Source organism: Lichenostomus cassidix, chromosome 21 (genome assembly GCF_008360975.1).
Source record: "Lichenostomus cassidix isolate B80296 chromosome 21, HeHo_3.0, whole genome shotgun sequence".
In the NCBI taxonomy this organism is placed as follows: domain Eukaryota; kingdom Metazoa; phylum Chordata; class Aves; order Passeriformes; family Meliphagidae; genus Lichenostomus; species Lichenostomus cassidix.
In genome coordinates this window covers 1,097,209-1,119,472 of record NC_139501.1, presented here as the reverse complement: position 1 = coordinate 1,119,472, position 22,264 = coordinate 1,097,209, and the positions used below count along the sequence as shown (strand labels likewise).

Genomic DNA, 22,264 nt, shown 5'->3' with positions numbered 1-22,264 from the left:
GGGAGGTTTGTGAGCTGCCAGGGCTGGGAGAGCAAAAATCCTAAATCTCTTCCATATGTGAAGGAAATCCTCAGGCCCAGACAGAATTTTCTCTCCCTTTTTTATTGATAATAAAGATAGGGAAAAGGAAAAGGGGGAGGTTCAGAAAGCCAGGGATATTTTGGTTTTGCTTCTCCAAATAACCAACCTGCTGGGATGGCTTTAATTAGGGAAATCAGCCGGCAGTGGGACCTGCAGGATAACGGGCAGGGCTTGCATTCACCTCGGGCTGTGATCAGTGTAAACACCTAGCAGAGGGCAGGCTGCCCTGCAGGAGAATCCTGCCCTGTCCCCTGGGCCATCACTAGCCCTGCAGAAGCTCCAGGAGCACAGAGGGCACAGGCAGGAGGTGTCCAGGCTGTCACCACCTCCTGTCCCACTGCTCAGCAATGACAAGCAGCCCCTTGCAGCTTTTCCCTGGCTAAGGTGCAATTTCTGCCCCAGGTTTGGCTTTGGGGCTTTTTTCCTTTATATTTTTTTTGGCAACTCTTCTCTGTCACAAAGAGCAACTCTGGCAGAGATCAAACAGAATTGTTGCCTTTCTCCCCAAATTCTCATTCTGCTCCTTTCCCAGCAGGCTCTACCCTTCCCTGCAGTTTGATTCCTGCATTTCTCCCCAAATTCTCATTCTGCTCCTATCCCAACAGGCTCTACCCTTCCCTGCAGTTCGATTCCTTTTCCCAACCCTTCTGTCCCCTTTTCCCATCCCTCCCACCCCACATTCCCCATGCAAACCTCCATCCCTGCTCCGTGATTTGCCTGCCACACCTGGGGGATTTCCCAGCAAATTGTATTACTTTATTTGGTCAATTGGCCTACAAATTGATTTTCCTGTACAAATAATGAACATTTATGGTTATTTTCCCCGCAGACTGCTTTATTTCACGTGTAACAAAGACTGATTTCCTGCAGGTTTTGAGACCTGAGCATAGGAGCTGCAGTTCTGTGACCCCTGGGTGATGGATGGCAAAAGGGGCTCTGAGCACAACTGGAGGCTTTGGGGTTGGTTTTGTTATTATTTTTTTTATTTTGACCACACAGAGAGGTGGCAGCTGGAAGCAAACATTGTCACCAGGCTGAGGAATTCTACAGAATAATGGGAATAAATGGTTTTAAATAGATTGAGTCCTGGGATTGAGCAAATGCAGGGGAAGGAGTTGGGGACAGAGCTGGGATGGCAGCAAGGCCAGCTTGTCACCACCTTTGGGGACATCCTGCAAGGCCTTGATTTCATCTGGATTCCGTGATTTTGGGGGGAAGAGGAGAGTCAGGGAGGATTCTGGGCAAGCAGCTGGGATGAGGAATGCTGGTGGGATTGGTGAGCAGAGAGTTAACAGGGGAGATATTTAATTTAATTTAATTCCTCCTGCTGGCTGAGCCTGCCAGGGACAGACACAGAGCCAGGGAGGTTCCTCAGGTGAACCTGACTGAGATGGACACAGAGCAAAAGTCAATTATCTGCAGAGCTGCCCAGCCCAGCCCTGGGGTGCCTTCAGCCCGTGAGGTCTGACTGCAAATCCAATAAAAAATTAACTGATTTTGAACAACTGCTCGCCATGCCTCTTTGGAGCTGGGATTGGTGCTCTGAGCTGCATTCAGAGTGGATTGATGAAGGGAAGGAGAGGCTGGGAGTGTCAGGATGGAAAACCCCAAATTCCTGCCTGGCTGGGGATCCTTCCTTGCTCCTGGCCAAGGACTGACCTGTCCTCAGCCCAGGGGATGCTGAGAGCTGCAGGAAGGTAAATCCCACCTGAGGGGACTCAGCCTGGCCTCAGCCACACCTCTCAGGTGGGTTCTGCAAGCACTGGGACTGAACTCCTCCCACTGATCCTTACACTGTGAACACCAACAAACCCCAAAGGGAAACCCCAATGGATAAACCCCAGAGATCCTAACACCATGTACCCCAACAAACCCCAAAGATAAACCCCAAAGGAGAAAGCCCAGCTCTTCACCCCACTGATCCTTACACTGTGAACACCAATAAACCCCAAAGGGAAACCCCAAAGATCCTCACACTATGAACACCAACAAACCCCAAAGATTAAACTCCAGCTCCTCACCCCTCAAATCCTCACAACAACACCAACAAACCCCAAAGATAAATCCCAGCTCCTCCCAGGAGCACACAGCCAGCAGGCTCAGCACCACCAGGTGACACCACACCATTTACAGCATTAGTATTTATAAATACTAATTAGTATTTATAGTATTATTAGCATTTATAACTAACCCTGGGAATGAGTGACCAACCCACACTGTGGATTCCCAGTGAGCACGGGATGGGTGTTGGGAGTTGTATGTTTTGAAGGGAAACACAAAGAGAATACAAAAAAAAAAATACAAGAGAGGTAAATAATTCATCAAAAGGATGAAAAACAAGAAGCTGGAAGGGAAAAAAAGCAAAAAAGCAATGCCAAAGGGAAGAGTTTTCTGAGAGGGTGGAAAAAACCTAACCTCACTTGGGAGTGAAAGCAGAACTGAAGTTAATTGGAGTAAAATGGGGGAAGATTTAAAGGTGAATCATTTTGTCAGGAAATGGTCTCTCCCCTGCCAGGCACTGCTGGATTTCCCCAGGGAGGGAAGCAAAGCCCTGCCGGGCTGGGACAGCTCTGACACCATGGACAGGGACAGCAGAGGGACAAGGAGCAGAGCTGCTCACCATCCAGCCTGAGGAATTCCAGCAGCTCCTTCCACCCAAACCCTCCAGTCCTCAGCCTGCCATTCACAACACATCAGCACAAAGAGAATATAAAAAAACCCCAAAAACAAGAAAATTGTGCCACAATTATTAGTAATCTTGCAGGTTTCCTTCAATTTTTAACCCCAAACTTGCTCCATTTGCTGCTGGTCACTCTGCAGCTGCCATTCCCTGCCTGGAATCACAGCACCTCTGCAAAAACCCAACTGAAACCACAGGTTTTGCTGGGAACACTTTGGGTTTCTCCTGCATGGCCAAACCCCCCAGGCTGAGGCTCCTTCCCATCCTGGAACGACACTGAGCTGAGCCTGGAAAGCCCCTGGGTGGGTGAATTACTTGGATAAATCCAGGTAAAACTGAGCCTTTGTGAACCTCCTGAGGAGGGGAGCTCTGTGACCACAGGTGGCAATCCTCCCCCTCCAACACTGGACAGCAAAGCAGTGTGCTTTAAAATTTAAAAAAAAAAAAAAAATTAAAATATAGAAATTTTAAATTTTAAAGAAATTAAATTTTATAGAAATTAAAAATTTTAAAGTAAAGACATTTTTTTTTTTAATTTCTTATTTCCTCGCTGATTTTCTGGGCCTGTTAAAACAAAAAGCCCAGCCAAACACGAGCTTTACCAATTACACTCTGCCAATCCTAATTCCCCCCTGCAGCTCCAGCAGCCACAGACTCCTGGAGGCTCCTGATCCTCTTGAGCTCAGCTAAGCAGCTCTGGGTCACCCTGCTGCAGTCTGGGCAGGGGAAAGTGAAATCCCTCCCTGTTTCCCAGCACCTCTTCCTCCTGCAGGAACCACCACTCCCAGTCTGCAGGCTTGGTTTGCCCTGCAGGTGTGCTGGGAGGTGATGTGCAAACCTACCTGAGAGAAAAGAGAAATCCTGCTCTGGGAATTGCCACCTCCAGCTCAGGGTACAGCTAATTCCAGTGCCTTTCCTGCATTTCCCAGGGAAAAGGTGGAAAATTCAGGGATTCTCTTCTCCCTAGCTCTGCTCAAGCTTAGAGCTACTCCAATACTGAGAGAACTCGTTTTTGCTGTGATCAACACCTGATTTGCACTATAATCACCACCTGATTATTGTTACCATCACCACCTGAGTTCTGCTAGGATCACCACCTCATTTTTGGTATGAACACCTGATTTTCATTATGATCAACACCTGATTTTCGTTATGATCACCAACTGATTTCTGCTAGGATCACCACCTCATTTTTGCTAGGATCACTACCTGATTTTCTTTGTGATCTCCACCTCATTTTTGCCATGATCATCACCTCGTTTTCATTATGATCACCATCTGATTTTCACTATGATCAAATCTCATTTTCATTATCATCAACGTCTGATTTTCACTGTGATCACCACCTGATTATTGTTATGATCACCACCTCATCTTCGTTAGGATCAACACCTGATTTTCATTATGATCACCAACTGAATTTTGCTATGATCACCACCTCATTTTTGCCATGATCAAACCTCATTTTCATTATGATCAACGTCTGATTCTCACTATGATCACCACCCAATTTTCACAATGATCACCACCTGACTATTGTTATGATCTCCACCTCATTTTTGCTATGATCACCACCTCGTTTTCAGTATGATCACCATCTGATTTTCGCTATGATCAAATCTCATTTTCATTATGATCAACGTCTGATTTTCACTGTGATCACCACCTCATTTTCTTTATGATCACCACCCAATTTCTGCTAGGATCACCACCTGATTATTGTTATGATCACCACCTGATTCTCATTACGATCACCACCTGATTTTTGCTATGATCACCCAATTTTTGCTATTATCACCTGATTTTTGCTATGATCCCCACCAGGATCCCATCCCAGGAGCAGTTTGTAGGAAAAGGGAAGGAGCAGGGATCCCAGCCCAGCTGATCTGCTGCCATGGGATGGGATGGGATGGGATGGGATGGGATGGGATGGGATGGGATGGGATGGGATTGGCACAGGGATTCCCAATGCTAACAGCCCCACCACAGCCTGCAGCCTCTCCCAGCTGGATTTCAGCTCTTCCTCTGCATTTCCCTCACTCCAGCTCAAAGCAAAAGGAAAATATAAATGTCAGAGCACAGCTCAACATCCCTCCAGCTGCAGTGTAATCTCTGCGCAGGCAAAACCCAACTGAAACCCAAATTCTGATGGAGGAACAGCCAAAATAAGGGTTAAAGCAAATTGGGGTCAGAACTGCACACCAGACAGTTCTGGAGACACGAGATCAGGTCTGAGAGAGCTCTGAGCACTAAATGCCCTATTAAAATAAATAGGGATCAGATGGGCAAATCCCCGCAGACCTTTGCAGAGGCTGAGCTGATCTGGCTGTGCTGAGGCAGGTGAGCCATTCCCAAACACGGGCAGAGCAGAGCAACACCAGGCACTGCACAGGCTTTGTTTGGACACTGGCTGCCAGCTGGAACTGCAGCAAAATCCCCTCCGAAACCACACAGGAAGCTGGGCAGGTAAACAAAAGGCAAGAGCAGTATTTGGAAATACAAGTCAAACAAATGATAATTCTGGGTTCTTCCACAAAGCCCGCCGAGGTGGAATTTAGGTGGAATTTGTGTAGCCCTGGGGAGGTTCAGCTCTCCCTGGGGCTGCCAGGGGGGTGTTCAGCCAGCCCAGGAGGGCAGGGAGAAGGGCAAGGAGCTCAGGAGTAGCAGGAATCCCCCAGCAAACCCCAAGTGCAGGCAGGTTGCTGTGCTGGCACTGCCAGGATTGCCTTCCTCACCCCTGGACAAGAGCACACAGTCTCAAGTTGCACCAAGGAAAATATAGGTTGGATATTAGGAAAAGGATTTTTACAGAAAGGGTGATAAAATACTGGAATGGTCTACCCGGGGAGGTGGTGGAATCACCATCCCTGGAGGTGTTTAAAAAGACATTTAAAAAGAGATAAACTGAACTCAGTGCCATGGTTTAGTTAATTGAGGTGTTGGGATGTAGGTTGGACTCGATGATCTTGGAGGTCTCTTCCAACCTGGTGATTCTGGGATTCTGTGAAAGTGCTTTTGGCAGCAGCAATGTGCAGAGCAGCTCTGAGCTGCTGCCTCTCCTCTCCCCTGCTGCCTCCTCCCCAGAGCCACAACTGGATTTATCCCTTTTCTCCTCACAGCTGGATTTATTCCCCTTTTCTCCCCACAGCTGGATTTATTCCCCTTTTCTCCCCACAGCTGGATTTATCCCTTTTCTCCCCACAGCTGGATTTATCCCTTTTCCCCCTGCCAGCTGCAGGCACAGCCCAGCCCAGCAGATCCCAAACAGGGAGAGTTTGGGCTCACCTGAACCTGCAGCTCCTCATCTCCCACCTTTTCCCCTCCTTCCTCTCCTTCCCAGACACCTTTGGTTCAATTCTCTGCACTGCTAACCCAGCCAGGCTGCAGGTCAGCCTGCTGAGGGATTTCCCTCCCCGGATTTTCCACCTGGAATGATTCCCACACGGGGTGGAGAATCCATGAGTTGAGCACAGGGATGGGCCAGAGAGGCAGTTTGGTATTTCTGAGTGTATTCTGAATTAACTGCATGGATGTGCAAGCCAATGACAGCTTTGTGTTCTGTAAATCTGCAGTAATTAAATAAAATAAGCATAAGATAAATAGTGGTTTTTGTCTGTGCTGTGCATATTTAAATATTCAAATAATGAATGTGATATTAACAAAATGTATCAGAGTTCACCTTGATATCAAGCAGATTTACTGGGCTATTTGTGTGGCACAGCTGGGCCTGACAGGGGTGGCAAAAGCAATAAAAAGGAAAAAAGAATAAAATCTGTTTGTGGCACTGTGACACAGGGGGAACTCCATTCCCAGCTTTTTTCCTGAATGGTGAAAAATGCAGATTCTCCTCTCCCTGGCTTCATCCTGCCCAAGTTTAGAGCCACTTCAATGCTGAGAAAAAACCTCATTTTTGCTATGATCAACACCTCATTTTCATTATGATCAACGTCTGATTTTCACTGTGATCATCACCTCATTTCTGCTATGATAAGGAGAGAGAATATTGAGAATATTTTGAATAATGCAGCCCCCAAAGTCACCCTGCACGGCAAGAGCAGCCCAAAAATCCCCAAACAGCCCCCCTGGAACTGCAGGCTGCTCCCTGGGATCAGGGATGTCCCACCTCCTCTCCATCCCTGATTATCAGATTCTCTGATCAAGGTGGAATTATCTGCTGATCAAGGCTGCTATTGATTGGGACCTGCTGGGCTCAGGGGAGGGACAGAGCAGATTGAACACTGCCAGGGCAGGGCAGGGCAGGGCAGCTCGGGGGGAGGAGAGCTCTCTCTGCTCCCTGCCAGCCTCAGCAGGCTCCTGGGGGCACAGGAGCTCGAGGGGTGTGTTATTGAACGGGGATTTGGGATTTCCCAAAACTGGGATTTGGGATTTCGCAGCCCAAAATGGATAGTTAGGATTTCCCAAAACTGAGATTTAGGATTTCCCAGCCCAGAATCCCAGAAAAGGGGATTTAGGATTTCCCAAAATGGCTATTTAGGATTTCCCAAAATGGTATTTAGGATTTCCCAAAACGGTATTTAGGATTTCCCAAAAGGGTGTTTAGGATTCCCAAATCCTCACTGACTGCTGGGAATATCCTGGATATTTAGGATTTCCCAAAGCTGGGATTTAGGATTTCCCAGCCCAGAATCCCAGAAAAGGGGATTTGGGATTTCCCAAAACGGTATTTAGGATTTCCCAAAAGGGTGTTTAGGATTCCCAAATCCTCACTGACCGCTGGGAATTTCCCGCAGTTGCTCCTGGAATTCTTCCTGGAATTCTGATCCCAAACCTGCCGGGCTGAACTGGAAAAGCTCCTCGAGATCTGACAGGGAGGATTGGGATTGGGATTGGATTTGGGGTCGGGAATGGGATTGGGGTTGGATTTGGGATCGGGATGAGAATGGAATGGGATTGGGGTTGGATTTGGGATTGGGAATGGGGATGGAATTGAGTTTGGGATTCGGACTGAGCTTGGGATTCAAATCAGGATTGAGTTTGGGATCAAAATTGGGGTTCAGCTGTCCCACATCTCCCTCCTCCTGCCACACAGCCCTCAGTGACACCTCAGAGTGTCACAGCGAGCCTGAGGGTGGCAGCAGCTGCAGCTCTGGCAGGACACACCTGGATCACATCTGGACAACCCAAACCCTCCAATTTGGGGTCACAGGGGAGCTCGAGGGGATCAGGAGGGAAGCAAAGCAGAGCACAGAGCTGGGGAAGCCAGCAGCCACAGGGAACCTCAGAGGCATTTCTGGGAGCCCAGAGCAGCTTTCAGTAGCCACAGCAGAGGTGGAGGAGCAGCAGGGGATGGAAGGAGAGCACAGCTCCATCCCTGCCCAGAGCTCAGCCATCAAACCTGCTCTGAACAGAACAGAAACCCCACTGGAGACACCAGGAAATGCCCAGGAGGGACAGACTGAGGACAGTTGGATATTCCATCAGCACAGCACGAGGGGAAAGGCTGAGCTTCCCCACCCACCAGGATGATTTTAATCCCCAATAATTGCATGTGTAATTTCAATAATTCCTTCACTCACTGGAGAAATCCAGCCTGGCTGGATAGAAGCTAACAGTGGTTTCAGCTCATTGTCAGATGGCAGTGAGAGAACTATCAGAAATAAGGAAAGAAATTAAAATATTGAATCAATGTTTTGTTTCTGCACTGGGAGAAGAAGCCAGCTCTGCCATGGCATGGACATGAAATATTTTTCATTCCAGCAGTGAACTAGCTGTCCGAAATTAAACTTCCAAAGTTTAAATCCAGGTGTAAATCAGCAAATTTGGGTAACTTTCAAAGACTTTCAGAATACTCATCCAGGGAAGGTGTTGAGACACTTCACTCAGGTTTGTAAAGAGCCTCAGAACAATGAGGAAATACAAGGTGAATGGGAAAACACAGCACTGTGACTGTATTTCAAAAAGCTTAAGCAGAATAATCCAACTAATATTATAACCCTCAGGAGAAATAATGAAATAGAGGAAACCGAACAAGTAATAATAAATTAACAGAGGGTGCTATAATTTATGCAAATTAAAGCTTGTTAATGGAAAAGATGTTAAACCAATAGATCTTTTTTTTGCTGAGACAATAGTGCTTGGATTTCTGCGAGGTGTTTGCTCTGACAGCACACAACTTTCTGAATGTAGAATTAGAGCTCTGCAAGGGAGAATTCTGACTTCCTGAATCCTCCAAACCCCCTGGGAGCACTGGAAGGTGTCCTTGCCTGGGCAGGGGGTGGAGTGAAATGGGTTTTAAGGTCCTTTCCAACCCAAACCATTCCAGAATTCCGTGATCCCAAAACAGAGCAGCATGTCCCTCTCTCCTGCTGTGCTGGGATTGCTCCCAGGGCAGATCAGCTGAACACTCACTGCTCACACTCCTTTTCCAGCCTCCTCTGCCCTTCCCTCCCTCTCACTTTGCTGCATTTACGGATTTCCTTAGGGAAAAACATGAATTTTCACTCTTTTTTCCAGAGCTCACCGTGAAAAGCAGTCCAGGGGGTTGCAGGAGTTTCACCAAAACACCAAAATGACTCTCAGGATGGAAGTTTTCCAGCTGAAGGAGAAGCACAGCAGCTGAGAGAAAACATGATTTCAAACATCCTTTAAACTCACTTTTTGCAGATTCTGCAGTGATTTGAAGACAACAGAGACACACCAAAGGCACAACCAAATCCTCCCAAAGCAAGGATGATTTTTGCCCTCTGCACAAGCCAGGGGACAGAAATGCTCCCCAACCTTTACAGAATTACTCTGAACTGAATTTATTCCAGAGAAATCCATCACAGCAAGGTGAAACTTCAAAAAAAAAAAAACCCAAAAAAACAACCAAACAAGCAGATCCACACTGCTGATACAAACAAGCCCAGATCCACAGACCTGCACGAGCAGCTCATGAATTCCAAGCCAAAGATGCTTTAAGAAATCACACTGTTAATTCAGGGATTAGAAAACGAATCAGATTTTAATTCAGAATTAAAAGCTCTTTCCAGGAGCAGCCTTAGCTGGGAGGCCATGAATTGCCCACTGTGCCTGCAACACCCTCAGCAGGGCCGTTTGGAGCTGCACCAGGAAAAAAATAAAATAAATCTAAATAAATCAAACCCTCTGCTCTGAAAGAGCCACCCCAGCTTGGTAAGAAGCAGAGCTGCCTGAGGAGCAGAACACCCCAAATCCTCCATGCTCTGCTGGGTTCCTCTGGTGCACAGAGCACTCTGATGCCAGGCTGGAGATGAAAAAGAAGTCAGCAGAGTCGAACTGATGTAAATCTTGGCTGATTGTGATCACAGTGCTGCACTCCTGTTTAACCCACACTTACTCTAGAAGTGCACAAGATCTTATCAATCCCACTGCAGGCATGGATGAGATCCCAAGAGTTTTGGGCATGGAACACACAAAGAACAAAAACCCACCCAGCCATCCGTATTTTTGTGTATTTTCATTTTTTCTCTTTGACCCTAAAACATTATAGTATTTAATACTAATGGTGTACAAAGTGACCCCACTGCTGGAAACCCCAGGGATTGACCCTAAAACATTATAATATTTAATACTAATGGTGTACAAAGTGACCCCACTGCTGGAAACCCCAGGGATTGACCCTAAAACATTATAATATTTAATACTAATGGTGTACAAAGTGACCCCACTGCTGGAAACCCCAGGGATTGAATCATCCCTGATGAACCTCCCAGTGCTTCCCCTGCAAGGGCACTTTGGGGTTAAGTGGGTGAGTCACAAGGGGAAAATAAAAGAGGAATTGATATCATAGTCCCCTCTGGGAGAGGAAAAAAAAAAAACGAAATTAAAACAGGCAGGTTGGTGTGGCTCACCTCGTGCCACAGAAAAAAGAGATCTCAAGAATCACAGCTGTGAGAACGGTGGGGAAAGTTATTGATCTAAAAGAATTCATTTTTGTTAGAAGGCCTGGTACTTTTACTTATTTAATAAAGGTCTGGCGTCAAATCGCTGTGAATTTCAGGATTATCTAATTCCATCTAATCTCATTCAATCACTGATGCTCCAGACGGGAGCAGAAGGGAATGTTTGCCCTTTCCTGTCTTCAGGGCCATCTCTGGTTGCCCTGGCAACACAGGCACAGCGTTTCCATCTCGGGATGCAGCAGGGATGGAGCTCTGGGGTTTCTGCAGCTCCTGGGGCACACAGGCAGAGCAGCAGGAATTCACTGCTAATTCTGAATTAGCCCAGCCCAGAGCTCTGAGAAACGCCAGCTCCAGGCAGGGAATTCAGGCTCTTCAAAGGAAACAGGGAAGTTTCCTGCCAAGCAGCTGAGAGGCCCAAGTGGACTGAAGTTGTTTAAAATCCCAGAGCTGCTTTTTTGGAATCACCCGAAGCAATCCCAGCACTGAACTGCAAGGAAACACCACTTTGCTGCAGTTCTGCCATCAGAAATATTTCACATTCTGTGATTTCCATCCAGTGGCTCTTCCATCACCACGAGCTCTCGAGTTTTCCTGGTCCCCAGTTCCCTGGAATTCTCATTCTCAGCCACGGGGACAACATCCTGTCCCCCCAGGGTGACACTGCCTGCACTGCCCTGCTGGATGCTGCTGCAGGTTCCTCTCCAGCTGGGGATGGAGATTAAAGAACCTGCTCTGCAAAGGGACTGAAGGTTTCCTGACATCTGAAATGGGGGATTTGATGTGCAGCAATGTTTTTCTGCAGGTAGTCAAAGAACAGGGCAAATTTTTGCTGCTCTTCCCAGATCCTGGGGCTTTGTATCCACGTGCAAAACAAAGTAAAAACTACAATTTTCCCACGGACTAGAGGCAAAATAAATGAGCAAGAACCTTCCAGTGCTTGGGAATTCCCTCCATTCATCCTTCCTCATCCTCAGACGCTGTTACAAGAAAATCCCTGATCAGTCTCTATCTCTGACCCTGGGGATGTGTCATTTCCTCTCTGCTCTCCCTGGGTTTGCTCCAGTGAGAGCCAAAAACAGCAGAAGGGAAATGCTCTGCCCAGCAGCACAGGAGGTGTGCAGAGCACCTTCCCTGCACAGCAGAGTGCTCTGCTTTATTTACAGAGCTGCACCTGATGCCTGCAGCATTAACTCACTTTTCAGGGTAGTTTGTCTTGCCCTCAGCTGGAAAACACGAGTTTGGGACAGAGGGCTCAGTAATGAGTTCTCCAGTGACATCTGCCAGCAGCGAGGAAGGTGAGGAGGTCCTGACAGGGAAAAGCAGCCCTGGAATGGTGAGGATGCTTCAGCTGAGGAAGGGAAGGTGATGATTTGCAATAGAGGAGGAGGAAGGGAGGGCAGAGGGCATCGATGGCAAACCAGAACTCCTGAGAAGGACATTCTCCAGGTAAAGGCAGCAGACTGGGGATAGGAGAACCAGGGCAAGACCATGTGGAAGGGGGAAGGAAAAACAAACAAACAAAACCCACAGAAACAAACAAACAAGATAAAAAAAAAAAAGAAGAAAAAATATACAGCAAAGAATGTGATTTTGCAAGCATAATATTTTGGCCAAGCAATAATTAAATAAAAACTGAGTGGATCTCTCTTCCAAAGTCCAGGACTAATCATAAAATCCCAGACTGGTCTGGACTGAAAGGAACCTTGAAGAGCTCCTTTTCCAGCCCCTGCCATGGGCAGAGATCTCCCACCAGCCCAGGCTGCTCCAAGCCTCACCAACCAAGCCCTGAGCATCTCCAGTGGGTTTCCAACAGGAATCTCCTCTCTGCTCTCCCATCCTGTTACTGAAGCAGGACAAGCAAAATTCATCATCCCTGCAGCCTTGGTTGAGAGTTCTAAATAGTTTTAAATCACCAAAGTTTCTCAGGGAGCTCATTCCCATCCCAGGTTGCCCTTTGGCTCCTGGCTGCCCTGGTCACTTTGCCACACCAGGCTCCACACGAGCCCTGCTGCCTTTGGGGGAGGCCAGCGAGTTTGGCCACAGAGCAGCGCCAATTAAACCCAGGTGTCTGTGCCCTGCAGCACCACAGCCAGCCCTGAGCACTTTAATGACATCTCTAAATAACTCTGACAGCAGAATTACTCCTCCTGTGTCACCTTTACGCTGCCCTTGGCGCGGCGCTAACGAGGTGATGTTGCTTCCCTGCTTCTCTACATTTATTTGTCTGTCTTTCCTCCCAGCCTTTGCTTGCTTTCCCTCAGAGCAGAATTCCAGCAGTGATCCCCAGACTGCAGCTCTGATTTCCTGGGTCAAACTCATCCCCAGAAGGGCTGAGGGCTCAGGAGCTGCTTCTCCCTACAGCAGAGACATTCCCAGGGAATCAACCCAACGTCTGCGGGGTAAGGAAATCCCCTTGGAGCCTTCAGAGCATCCCAGGAGAGAATCTGCTCTCTCCAGGCACAGCCCCTCACACACTCCAGCCACAGCACAGATTTTCCTTCCCTCTCTTCCAGGAGGGTTGGACTGGCCTGGTGTGCACAAACACTGACCTCACACACAGATCCTCCTCTGCCCTCCTGCCTGCACTGTGTCCTCCCTGCTCCCTGAAGAGCAGAAATGTTCTCCACAGCACGAGGGCAAAGCTCCCCCCTGGAGCTCCTTAAAGCCCCTGTAAGATAAAATTATTTTCCAAAGCCACAGCTGCTTCTACATCTCTGCTGCTCACTCACAAGGCTGCAATCCAATTAATATTTTCCTTTCCAGAGGGTATTTAATAATCCACAAAATTAAATCCTTCAGCATTGTGCTGGCACTCTCAGCGCCATTGATCTGGGTTTGTTTTGCCTCTGTGCAGAACAATAACTGCTCCTTTTCTTGGTGCAGCTCCCACCCTCCAACCCTCCCTGTCCTGCTTGGAGCACAGTTTGGACCATCAGGAATAACTTCCAATGCTCAGCACATTTCAGACTCCCATTTCTCTCTCTGATTCCCATTTCTCTCTGATTCCCATTTCCAGCTGTTTTTCCCGGAAAAGCCCCTTTGGGAAGCACTCTGGGACCCCAAAGCAGAGGATTTTAGGGAGCTTTCTGTGAAAGCAGCAGCACAGAGGTTCCCTCAGGGCAGGAATTCCTGCAAGCTGGACCCAAACTCAGCACCCTGGCCAGCCCTGGAGGAGCTCTGTGAGTCTCACTCCAGACCAGGACACACCTTATCTCCAGTTCCTCCATTAAGCTGAAATCTGACTGATTTTGAATAAACTTCTGTTAAGAATTCCAGTTGAACTTGCAAGTCTGCAGTGCGACACACAGGCTGAAACCCACCTGGGCCAAGTGCACAAAAAACCAAAACAGAACCAAAAAATAAAACCCCACAAACAAACAGAAGAAGCCCAGCCAACTCCAAAACCTCCAACAAACACTAACCTGAACTAAAATGTGCTGGATTAAAAGCAACAAGCCAAATCAGCATGAAACCACAAATAAAAATCAACAGACTGTGCCAAAGACCTTGGGGGGATTTGGAGGTTTACAAGTCTGCTTTACAGAGGGGTTTTTTCCACATTCATAAGGCAGCCCCGAGGGACACCAAGGCAAAGTTATGAAAACAGTCCCCTGCACAGAAAGCCCAGCATTCCCCAGCTCCCTGCCCTACGCCCACAGCAGCTCAGAGAGGAACCTAAATCTCATCTAGTCAGTTAACAGTGAAATTTCAGGACTAATCCTGCCTCTGCAGCCAGCCAAGGGAATTCTCCAGCAGGCAAAGTCCTCTTTCCATACAAAGCTCTCCTGGCAGACTCGTGCCCAGCTGGGAGATTCCCCTTTTGGTGAAGCCTCTGAACTGAGATCCCACCACACTCAGTAGCCCAAGGACCTCCCTTCCTGGCCCAGGTGCTGCTCTGCTCCTGGCCCTGCAGGGAAACTGTGGAGCAGCCAGGGGAACACCAGGGAAGGCCAGAGAGGAGCTGCAGCCAGAGCCAAACACCCTGAGTGACACAGAGCCACCCCCTGGGGGTGACACGGAGCTGCCTTCCACCCCTGCAGCCTAAACAGGAGAATGCTCAGAAACCCCAGGGCTGAAGAACAGATTTTGCTCGTTGCTGGCATTACTGAAGTTAGCAGATAGTTCCTCTTTCCATCCCTGACAGTCTTGGAGTGACGCCTGAACCTCAGGGCAGCAAAGGAAAACAACAACCCTGATGACGAAAAGCGAAAAGCAGCAAATGAAAGGAATCTCATATAAATCAAACCACGAGCAAAACACAACCCCAGTCAGCAAATGAATTCCCATTGTCAGTGCCTCAGCCATGCACAACCACCCTGTGCCTCGGCATGGGATGGGGGAGACAGGGCAAGATCTAAATGTGATTTATTGCTCGTTTTGGTTTGGTTTGGTTTGGTTGAATGTCACAACATGTCACAACAGCTTTGGGGGAAACAGCCTTTCCTTCTTTACCTGTGCCCAAACACCAAACCCCAACAAGGACCACCTTTCAAACACCCTGTCCAGGAAACAATGGGAGAAGAGGATGAGGAGCAGCCAACCTCCAGTCCTAACTCCCCGTCAGAGGCAGCACTGTGAGAATGGAAAACACAGCCAGGGTCACACTGTCTGATCAGGGAAACAATCAAGTGTCTCGTAAGGAATGTCCTTCCACTGCTATCCTGGACATGTGATGCTGGACTTCACACATCTAAGGCATTTTCGTTCATCAGTAAGGATTTTAGAGCTGTTCTCCCTCCCTCTGGCTGCCAAAGCCCACTGCCACTTTCTGAAAGCAGAGATGGGGAGGATGCACAAGGGGGTACTTGGAGCACAGAGGAAGTTCAATGGGGCAGGGGGAACCCTGGAGGGAATGAGTTCCACTGGAACAGACTGGAATCCATCCAGGGCTCCACACAAGCTGAACTGTGCCTCCCCAGGCTGACCGGTACAAACCTGGGCAAGAGCCCTGCTCACATCTGGCACCTCACCCTGGGAAGGCTCAGCATCCTGTGCTTCCCGAACCTGCAGGGATTGAGAGCTTTGCCATTTCCCTCCTCCAGCTCGCCACAACCCCCGCGAGGGCACAAAGCCCAGGGGCAAACCCTGCTTGCCCGTGGCTATGACCGCAAGGCCAGCTCAGCCCTTCCCGCATCCCCGCGGGGATGGAGGAGCTCCGCACCCCGCGCTGCCCATCCCGGGATCCGCCCTGCACCCCGCGCGGCGCGGGGGGACCCGGAGGGACCCCTCGGATGGATGGATGGATGGATGGACGGATGGATGGATGGATGGATGGATGGATGGATGGATGGATGGATGGGAGGCCGGACGGACGGACGCCGGCGCGGGGGCGGCCCGGGGGAGAGGCGCCGGCGGGGCAGCTCCCCCCGCCCGGCCGAGCGGCGCAGGAAACCGGCGGTCGGTGGCGGAGCGGGGCTCGGCGCCGGCCGCGTCTGCAGCTGCAGCAAACGAGCTGCGACGGGCGGCGGGGGGTGGGCGCCGAGCGGCGGGCCGCGGGCGGGGGACGCGGCGCCAGCGGCGGGCGGGGGGCGCGGGGGGGTCGGGGCTCGGAGCCCGGCGGGGAGCGGGGAGAGCTCAGCCCGGCCCGGCGGCGCTGCCAGCCCGGGGGCTGCGGCTCGCCGCAATTTCCTCTCCAGACCGACCCCTCCTCTCTCCCCCCGACCGCCGGAGGGATCCGGCAGGAGCTCCCAGCCGCCGCCGCTGCCGCTCAAAGCCGCCTGGCTGGACGGGGCTGGCAGGGGACACGCTGCATGTCACCTTTCCCGAAGGGAGAGCCAGGCTGAGCGCTGGGAGCGCTGCCTGTGCTGCCGGCAGTGAGCAGACGGGCAGAGATGCTCTGCGGGCAGCTGCCCTGTCCCTTCCAAAGGCGGTGCTGGAGCTCTCCTGGCCTGTTCCCGCTGTCCAGGGACTGATTTCGGAGCGGCTGCAGCCAGGGTCAGCTCCCCATCTCCACACAAGGAGCAGGCATTGCCAGCCTCTACCCATCTACAGCATCAAAAACCAAACATTTCTGCTCTGAAGGAGAATCAGCCCTTGGATCTCAGCGGTCTCACCTAAATGGGTGATCACTAAATGGGGAAAGATAACCCATGCCTGATTCCCAATCCTCCTCCTGTGACTGTTTTGAATGTGCAGTGCCTGTAGCTACCACAAAGCACGACCAGAACACTTCAGGTTCAAAATGTGGAACTGTCCTTGGGTCAGAGACATGCCCTGATTACAGCACAGAAAGTGCAGGAGCATTGAGAAACAGAGTTCTGACACAAGTCCTCACTGGGGTCTGGGCTGGCTATGCAAATTCTGACATCCAAACCCCTTTCCCAGCTGGGGAAGCAGTGGGAGACAAGACCAGAGAGATTTATTTCTCCTTTCCCAAAACTGCACCAACCTCTTTTTCCTCCCTCTGTGCTTCCCAAATTCAGTTCTAAAAGCCTGAAATTCAGTACCAGACACTGGTTTCATGCAGAGCTGTCTGCCCATCTGGAAATGCACCTACCCTGCACAACTCCTGAAAATGCTGCTGCTGCTACAAAAGTGCATTATTATGACCTTCTGGCCACTGCTAACCCAGAAAATGACCAGCAGACAAGGTCACCTGGCCAGGCACTTCCCAACGTCCCCACAAGGGCAGCACATCCCTGTCACTGGCAGATCCTTGGCTCTGATCCACACCGTTGGCAACCAAAGCACAGCAAAACTCCCAGCTGGAGAAAGCTGATGACACCACATCCCACCTTGCCCCACACACTGGAGGAACTCAGAAGAGCAAGATTTCAGCCCAGCTGGTTTCCAGTGCCAGGCAGGGATGGGCAGCACTGCCCTGGGGTGGCTGCTGCCACCAACACAGGCAAAACACATCTTCCCATGAATGTATGGAGCTGTTGGTTGTTGCTCTGAGCTCCTTGCCATGGCAATGGGGATGTTGGTAACACAAGCAGACATGCACAGACACCATGCAGGAGGGTTGGAACTGCCAGCTCGGTCATTCTGAACCACAAAGACACTCCATGTGAACACAGATCTCCACTCGATCCCAGGGAAGCAACAAAACCAAAAATGGTTGATTTCCAGTGGATAAAAGTACGTAAACCTCCAGCTGTCTCTGTTTTCACAGTGCTACTGGCAATGTTTTTAGTCATTGTTGTTCTTGCAGACCAAGAGCTGCTTTAATTCCCCAAACCAACAGCTCTGCCCTCCCAGTTAGATGTTATTGTACTTTATGGTTATTTTTACACACGATGAACTGGTTTAAGGCCTTGCTTCACTATGATTTCAGTAACCTTTTATTTATAGCATCAACATCTTTTCCACGAAAAGGTTGATGAGAGATTTCGAAAGGCTCAGAATAAAAGTAAGACAGCAGAATACGCAAAGGACTCAAAAGTTGGGGGAAAAAAGATCTACAAAAGCCATAACTGATCTATGCCATGAATGACGTTCAGGTTTCAAGCATTTAAGATGAGTTGTTCCTCATGAAGTTCACCTAACCGAATTCACCGACGGTTTGTAAACTGTGGCTGTTCTAACACGTGGCTGAAGTTACATTTCCCTTTCGCTTTATTTAGCCATTTTCACACCTCTGCACAATACACAGAAACGAAGGGGTGGGAATACCGAAGAGGCTTCTCAATGATTTGCCTCTGCGCACACACAGCTCCCCCTGAAAGCCAAAAAATCACACTGAGCGCTGCGTCCTTTAGGTCAACCACTGCTCTTCCCGTCTGCTCTGCTTCCAAGCTCCTCTCCTGCTCACCTCTCAGACTGCTGGAACCCTCACAGCGCAGGCAGGGCTCTGGCAGCCTCGGTGACCCTCGGAGATCACAGCTCCGTGATCACAGAAGCAAAGGGAATTTTTTTTTTTTTTTTTTTAAGGGAAGGAGGCAGAGGAGAGGGAAGATGTCTTAACTAAAGCACATAGTTTAACAATAATCTTACCACTGGAGACGAAATTCGACACCCAGGGCAATCACAGATTGGAGGATGTACCTGTAAGATTCCTTTGGACATAAGAGTCTTCAAACTTTTCCCTATATGCAGAGGAGAAGAAAAAGCAGAAGAAGAAGAAAAAAGAATCAGCGCGTTTATAAAAGGAAAGTATTTAGGGAAGGGGAAGGGGGAGGGGGAGGCACGCGTCTGCTTCCCTATAAACAGCCCTCCCCTCGCCTGCCTAGCAGCACCATCCCCGCCTGCCCCTGCAGCCAACTTTCTCCCCCGCAGGTCCCCGAGAGGCAGGGAGGCAGGGAGGAGAGGAGAGGGGAGAGGGGAGCAGCCCGGCAGCCCTGCCCGCCTCGCTGCCGCAGCCCCGCGCTGCCCCCGCAGCGGGCACAACCCCCGGGCGCTCCCGCTGCTCCTCCCGACTCACCCGGAGGAGCCGAGCGCTCCCCAAGGCGGCGGGAGCGCGCTAATCAAAGCGGCGGGCGCGACGCGCCGAGCGGCGACAATTAGCGCGGCCCCGCGGCGCTGCCCCCGCGCGCCGGCGATCAATAACCGCGGCGAGGTGTCAGTCACCTCCTAATCGCTCCTCAGCCCCCCGGGCTGCCACCTCCGGCTCTCAGCTCATTAGGCGCCGCTCGGGCTGGGCTCTGCCCGCCCCCGCCGCTCCCCCCGGCCCCGCCGCTCCGCTCTCCACCTGCCGCCCGCAGCAGCAGCTCCGCCGCGGAGCCGCGACTGCGGCGCCGGCTCGGGCGGGGAGGGGAGGGAGGCAGGGCAGGCGCCCGTCAGCAGCCGCCGGCGCCGCGGAGGTCCCGCACCACCCAGCTGCGAGGGGAACACCCCCTCCGCCCCGCCCGCCGCCCCGCCGGTGCCTGGCCCGGCTGCACTGCCGCTCCCCGCGGCGCCGGCTCCGCCACCGCCACCGCCACCGCCACCGCCACCGCCGGCGGCTCGCAGGGGCGGCAGGGTGACCACCCCGGGGGCGCGGAGCGGCGCCGAGCCCCGCAGCTCGAACCCCGAGACCCGCCCGGTGTTCAAACCTCCGCCCGCGCCAAATGAAACTTCTCTCCGGCGGAGAGGAGACCCCCCGATCCCCCCCACCCAAAAACCCTCCCCAAAAGCAACCGTTCCCAAATCGCTCGGCAAACTTCGGCGGTACCGGGGCGCGGGGATCGGGCAGAGGGGGGCCGGGGGTGCGGGGCGGGGGGCGCGGCCGCAGGGATCGGGGCTCGGCTGTCCCCGGGAGAGGCGCTGAGCTCCCCTCGGCCGCCGCTGCCCGAGCACGGGGGCGAGAGGGAGGATGCTGAGGAGGAGCGGGGCGGCGCGGGGACCCCGGCGGCGCCTTTACCTTTGTGCCTGATGCTGCGCTTCCAGTCCTTGGCCGTCTCTCTGCCGCTGACAAACTGGAACTCGTTGGGGGTGAGCCACTCTCCCCGGTACCGGATGGAGGGTCCTTTGCTCCCTTGGCACAACTTATTGATGTAGAGCAGCGCCTTGTTCTCCCCGCACTCCACCTCGATGCAAGGCTCTCCGTTGTCAAAGAAGGGCTGGAAATCCGGGATGGAGGAAAACCTCTCCAGCATCAGGTCCTCGGGGAGGTGGTGGGGGTGGTGCGGGTGGTGCGGGTGGGGGTGGTGGGTCTCGTGGAAGCCCAGGTACGCGCGGTGGGCAAAGATCTGGTCGTAAGCCGGCGGGTGCGGGGTGACCACCGGAATGGCAGCGGCGGCCAGAGGCGCGAGGTAGTCAGGTAAGGTTTCCATGGGCTGGTTAAAAGCTGCCAGGGCCATCTCTTCCCTGTCAAGTCGCTCCTTCTTGATAGCAGGCATGGTGCCGCCGCGCTCCCCGTGCGCCCTCGTCTCTCCAAAGCACAGTGGCTCTAATGTCTCCGCTTGAACTTGCCCTCGCTCTGGCTGGAGTTTGGCTGAAATGCGCCAGCAGCAGCAGCAGCAGCAGCACAGGCACCTTTGGCGCTCGGGTGCCGGAGGTGGCTGGTATCCCCCGGAGCAGCCCAACAAATCTCCTGGGCTGGCTCCCCAGCAGAGCTCGCTGGGATCCCTCTCCCACGGAGAGCCTAATGTACCGTAGACCCGGGAGCCGCTGTGTGCCTCGCAGATCTGCCCCTCCGGACTAATACCTGACATCTCGGAGAGGTCTCTGCTGCCGTAGACATTATTTTGGTTTAAAAAAAAAAAAAAAAAAAAAAAAAAAAAGAAAGCTTATTGATTCCCCTAGATCAACCCACCTTCTCGCCAGGCTGGAGGGTTCCCCGCCGCCCACCCAGCCCCCCTTTCACCCTGCCCCCCTGCTTCCTTTAAACTGACACCTGGTTTATTTATTTATATGCAATAATTAAAATTAAACGCTGCGCCCCCGCCGCCGCTCCGCGACCCCTCCCCGCCCCGCCGGCGCCCGCCGGGAGGATGGAGCCCCGGTCGGTGCCGCTCTGCCCGCTCTGCCCGCGGGGCTCCAGACACCCGGGCGGCGGCGAACTTTCCCCGGGGCCGCCCACCTTCACCTGCGCGCCGCGGACTCGCCCCGCTCCCGCCGAAGCCTTTATGATCCCCGCCAGCTGGCTTTTAATTCCCACTCGTGCACGAAATTTTAAGAAACGCGGTGTTACGTTCCGTATCCCTCTGCACACACATATATATATAAAAATATAAATCTATCTACACACGCACAGACACACAGACATCTACAGTGCCATCCCCGCCAGCTCTGCGCTCCCCGCAGCCCCCGAACGCCGCGCCGGGCCGGGCTGGGCCCCCCGAGCCGGGACAGACACGTATTGATCTGTGCTCAGAGTCACCGCACACTTCGGAGACTCTGACCAAACAAGATTTCCCTCCGCCGCCGCCGCCGCCGCTTCTCTAACTTGGCCCATTTAAACAGCGGAGGCGCTGCGAAGCGCCGCGCCGGCGGCGGCGAGGGGGTGAGCGACGGACGGCGGGGACAGCGCCGGGGACAGCGCCGGGAGCCGCCAGCCCGGCAGGGACCGCGGGGACACGGGCTGCCCAGCCCCGCGGGGACACGGCCGAGCTCCCTCCGCACCCCCGGGGCTCCCCCGGGCAGCATCCCTGCCGCTCTCGCTTTCCTCGGGGAAGATATCCCTTTGCCATGTGGGATGGATGGAGAAGGCTGAGGGGACACGGGGTACAGGGAGCAGGGTCAGGGGACACGGGGAACATGGAGCAAGGCTGAGGGGACACGGGGTACAGGGAGCAGGGTCAGGGGACACGGGGAACATGGAGCAGGGTTAGGGGACACGGGGAACAGGGAGCAGGGTCAGGGGACACGGGGAACATGGAGCAAGGCTTAGGGGACACGGGGTACAGGGAGCAGGGTTAGGGGACACGGGGAACATGGAGCAAGGCTTAGGGGACACAGGGTACAGGGAGCAGGGTTAGGGGACACGGGGAACATGGAGCAGGGTCAGGGGACACGGGGAACATGGAGCAGGGTTAGGGGACACGGGGTACAGGGAGCAGGGTTAGGGGACACGGGGTACAGGGAGCAGGCTGAGGGGACACAGGGTACATCTGTTTCCTGTCACAAGCTGGGGCAGACATGGCACGAGGGTCGTGTGAAGCACAACGTGGCCCAGAATGAAGCTGTGGGGTCCTTCCAGGGATGTGTCACATCAACAAGATGGAGCTCCCTGCCTTTGGATGCTGAAGTGGGGCTGACT

General features: G+C 52.2%; 1 protein-coding gene and 1 long non-coding RNA gene across 5 annotated transcripts in view; both read right to left on the bottom strand.

The window, feature by feature from the left end:
* SAMD11 (sterile alpha motif domain containing 11) overlaps positions 1-21,544 on the bottom strand; it is an 89,598-nt gene extending 68,054 nt beyond the window's left edge. Inside the window, exons 1-3 of one of the 4 annotated variants that reach the window (XM_085080232.1) lie at positions 21,258-21,544; positions 19,925-20,733; positions 18,580-18,671 (exon numbers count right to left, since the gene is read on the bottom strand). In XM_085080232.1, coding sequence (XP_084936358.1) covers positions 18,580-18,671; positions 19,925-20,733; positions 21,258-21,271 — 915 coding nt within the window. In that variant the 5' untranslated portion in view covers positions 21,272-21,544. Of the gene's footprint in view, positions 1-18,579; positions 18,672-19,924; positions 20,841-21,257 lie in introns of those variants that run through there. The other 3 variants (XM_085080235.1, XM_085080233.1, XM_085080234.1) reach the window with 3 other exon arrangements.
* Positions 17,905-18,573, bottom strand: LOC146428194 (uncharacterized). Its single transcript, XR_014856164.1, has 2 exons — positions 18,398-18,573; positions 17,905-18,304 (listed from the first exon to the last, which is right to left on the bottom strand). It is a non-coding gene; the product is annotated as an uncharacterized LOC146428194 (long non-coding RNA).
* Positions 21,545-22,264: the final 720 nt, after the last annotated feature.